General features: G+C 48.7%; 1 protein-coding gene across 2 annotated transcripts in view; it reads right to left on the bottom strand.

The window, feature by feature from the left end:
• Positions 1-2,832, bottom strand: part of ATL1 (atlastin GTPase 1) — a 55,124-nt gene extending 52,292 nt beyond the window's left edge. For both annotated transcript variants that reach the window (XM_012663794.1, XM_012663793.1), the window contains exon 1: positions 2,558-2,832. In XM_012663794.1, the coding sequence (XP_012519248.1) occupies positions 2,558-2,591 (34 nt within the window). In that variant the 5' untranslated portion in view covers positions 2,592-2,832. The remainder of the gene's footprint in view (positions 1-2,557) is intronic.
• Between the last annotated feature and the right edge of the window lie 132 nt (positions 2,833-2,964).

Raw genomic sequence — 2,964 nt, forward strand, 5'->3', positions numbered from 1 at the left:
AGGGAATAATATGTCCTAACACATATAATTAGTTAAAAGGCTGAAGACCAAATGTAGTAATGCAGACAAATGTGCCTTGAAAACCGTTGCTCTATACAATGCAGAGGATATTATCCATTCAACAAAGAGGCAGTGTGGAACAGTGGTAAAGAGGAAAAAATTCAAAGTCAAACTGCCAGAGCTAGATTCCTGGCTCTATCATTTACTAGCTCTACCTTTTAATATGTAAAATGAGGATTATAGTACCTACCTTATATGGCATTAGCTCAATGACGATTGTTATTTTTAAACACCTATGTGTTTTGCATCCTACTAGGTGCTGGTAACAAAATGAAATCAAGACAGATGTGGCTAACATCTTTGCCAAAACCTCTATCTCCTACTACAAATGCTATATTTTCTGTCATTTATGTCATATATACTTTACAGCAAAGAAAAATCTAAAGCAAAGCATTTCTGTACAACATCAAGATAACACTCCGCAATTCCACTATCACTTTCTGTAAAAATTTCCAGTGAACACTATGGTGACTCCAGTATTTGTTTTCCTGATCCATCTCTTGAGTTGAAACTTTCCTGATAACTACTGGGTAAACTATCTGGAATATGTGTTTATCAAACATAAATAATCTAAGGTAGTGTTTCTCAAAGTAACATCTGAGATTGAGATGCTTCTCAATTACCTAAAATGCTAGTTAAAAGGCAGATTCCTAGGCCCTATTTCATATCTATTGATTCCAAAGCTCTGGCTGGAAGATGTGTGAGTTTGCATTTTCGATAAGGTCCTGAGGTAATTTTTATGTAAATCCCATGTGAGGACCACATTCCCAAGAGAAAATATCTCTACTACATCAGAAGTCTGTAACCAAAGGAAGTACCAAACAATAATGATCCAAAGCTTTCATGAAGAAAAATTTAATCTTCACAATAAATTTTCACATGCCTCTCTTAACACAGTGGAGTCAACAATCCATGCAGATTAAGACCAAATCTAACTTGAATATATTCACCTTAACTGTTCAAGAAATTCGTATTCTAGAGGCCAAAGGAAAGGGTGGGAAGGGGAAACTCTGAAAATGCTCACTCAGATTTCAGAAGAAGCTAAGAAAATGGTGTTATTGCAATAGTCATATCTACTAAAATTGGGGTTTGATGATCTCAGAAAATGGAACCACTTTCTCTTAAACTCAGTCAACTGACAGACCTACCTGTTCCAACTTTCCACAAACCTTGGCTAGTGTCTCAGATGTAAACCTTGCCTACTGGAGGTCAAGTTGATCCTGTGACCCTCAGAACAATCAGAGGCAAGGAGATATACAGTCTTTCGATAAAAGTAAACTGAGACAACCAATTAAAATTTACCTTTATGCCTCTTGGTCAGATAGACAGTTACAGAAGAGATCTCATTGAGATATGGAACAGAATTAAGCAGCTCTGGACTCCTAGTGGGTGTGAACTTTCCAAATAATAATAATTCAAAGCTAATTAACAAAATATTTCTCTACCCACAAAGCTACAGCGGCTTGGGACCCGCTCTGGTTCAGATAATAAAATGCCTTAGAAGGCCTTCCTTCCTAAGATGCTGGTGAGTTTAGCACTGTGACTGCAAGAAATCACATGCCCGTGGAGAAAAGACGCCCAATCTGCCCACACCAGCCGTCCAGAACCAGGTCTGGAGCAGCAGAGCGGGCGGGGTCGCGATTTCTCCCGCATCACTGCGTTCGCTCTTCTCCGCCTGCGTGAGCGCCGCCCACCCACTCGCGGCGTGAACCCACGGGGCCTAGCCTCTCTTTTCCCCTCCCCTCGGCCTGGTGCTGAATCATGAGCCCAATATCTCTAAAAGGTAAAATCAAGGAACAAAGCCACCCTTGGGGCTGGGCTGAACGGGGTACCAAGTCGGGGTGGGGCAGAAGGCTGGAAAACACAACTTTGCTCTCCTTCTTCCCAAATTCCCTCACCCAACCCCCAAATTAAGCGCTCGGGGATTCCCAAGAGGGTGCCCCTTCTCCTGGTTGCTCGGGTCTGCAGCGCTCGGTCCGGGACCCCGCGCGCTCTGCCTCATTGTTCCGCCGCGCCGCCCGCCCGCCGGGAGCCGGCGCCCTGCACTGCCGGCGAGCTCGCAGCTCCCGGGGAAGGTTGGGGGTTGCGCCTGTTCTAGATCACCGACCCCTCGCCCCTCTCGACCGGGTAACAACAGCCCCCTGCCCGCCCTCACCGCCGTCCTTCCAAGCGAACGCTAAGGCGGAACCCACGAGTCCCCGGAGGCGCCCAGTGGGTGCTGTCCAAATGCTGGGAGGAGGCGGGCGGGGGATGGGGGAGAAGGAGCCGAAGGCCCGGCCTGAGCGAAGCTGCAGCCCTCGCCCCGACAGCGCGATTCGGTGACGTGGGTACCGCTGGGTCATGGTTCCTCCGGCCCAGCAGGGAGCCGCTCGGCAGCGGCCCATCTCCCAGCCGTGGACGCAGGCACCGCGCGGCCCTCGGCTCTCCTTGTCTGCAGAAGCAGAGACCTGAGGGCCAGACCCCGTGCGGGCTGCACAAGTTACCATTTGCTACTCACCCCAACTGTTTCTGTCCCTGCGGTTCTTGGCCATGGTGGTCCGGGGACTGGTGGCGGTGAGGCGCTGTCACTGCGCTCGCTGTCTTCTCCCGGGCCGCAGATTGCTGGCGGTGGGAGGCTCTGTGCCCGCGCTGGGCGCAGTTCGCTCAGACTCTGAGGATGTTGCTGTGGCGCTGGTGGGAAGGAGCGGGGAGGAAAAGGGAGGAGGAAGTGGATGAACCAAGCTCAGCATCACAAGCTCGAGTTCACACAAATACCAGCGTCACACCCTCCCTACCTCAGCCCACCCCCAGAGCGTTTACTAGCTCTACCTTTTAATATGTAAAATGAGGATTATAGTACCTACCTTATATGGCATTAGCTCAATGACGATTGTTATTGTTAAACACCTATGTGTTTTGCATCCT

The sequence above is a fragment of the Propithecus coquereli genome, unplaced genomic scaffold (genome assembly GCF_000956105.1).
Source record: "Propithecus coquereli isolate 6110/MARCELLA unplaced genomic scaffold, Pcoq_1.0 Scaffold83, whole genome shotgun sequence".
In the NCBI taxonomy this organism is placed as follows: domain Eukaryota; kingdom Metazoa; phylum Chordata; class Mammalia; order Primates; family Indriidae; genus Propithecus; species Propithecus coquereli.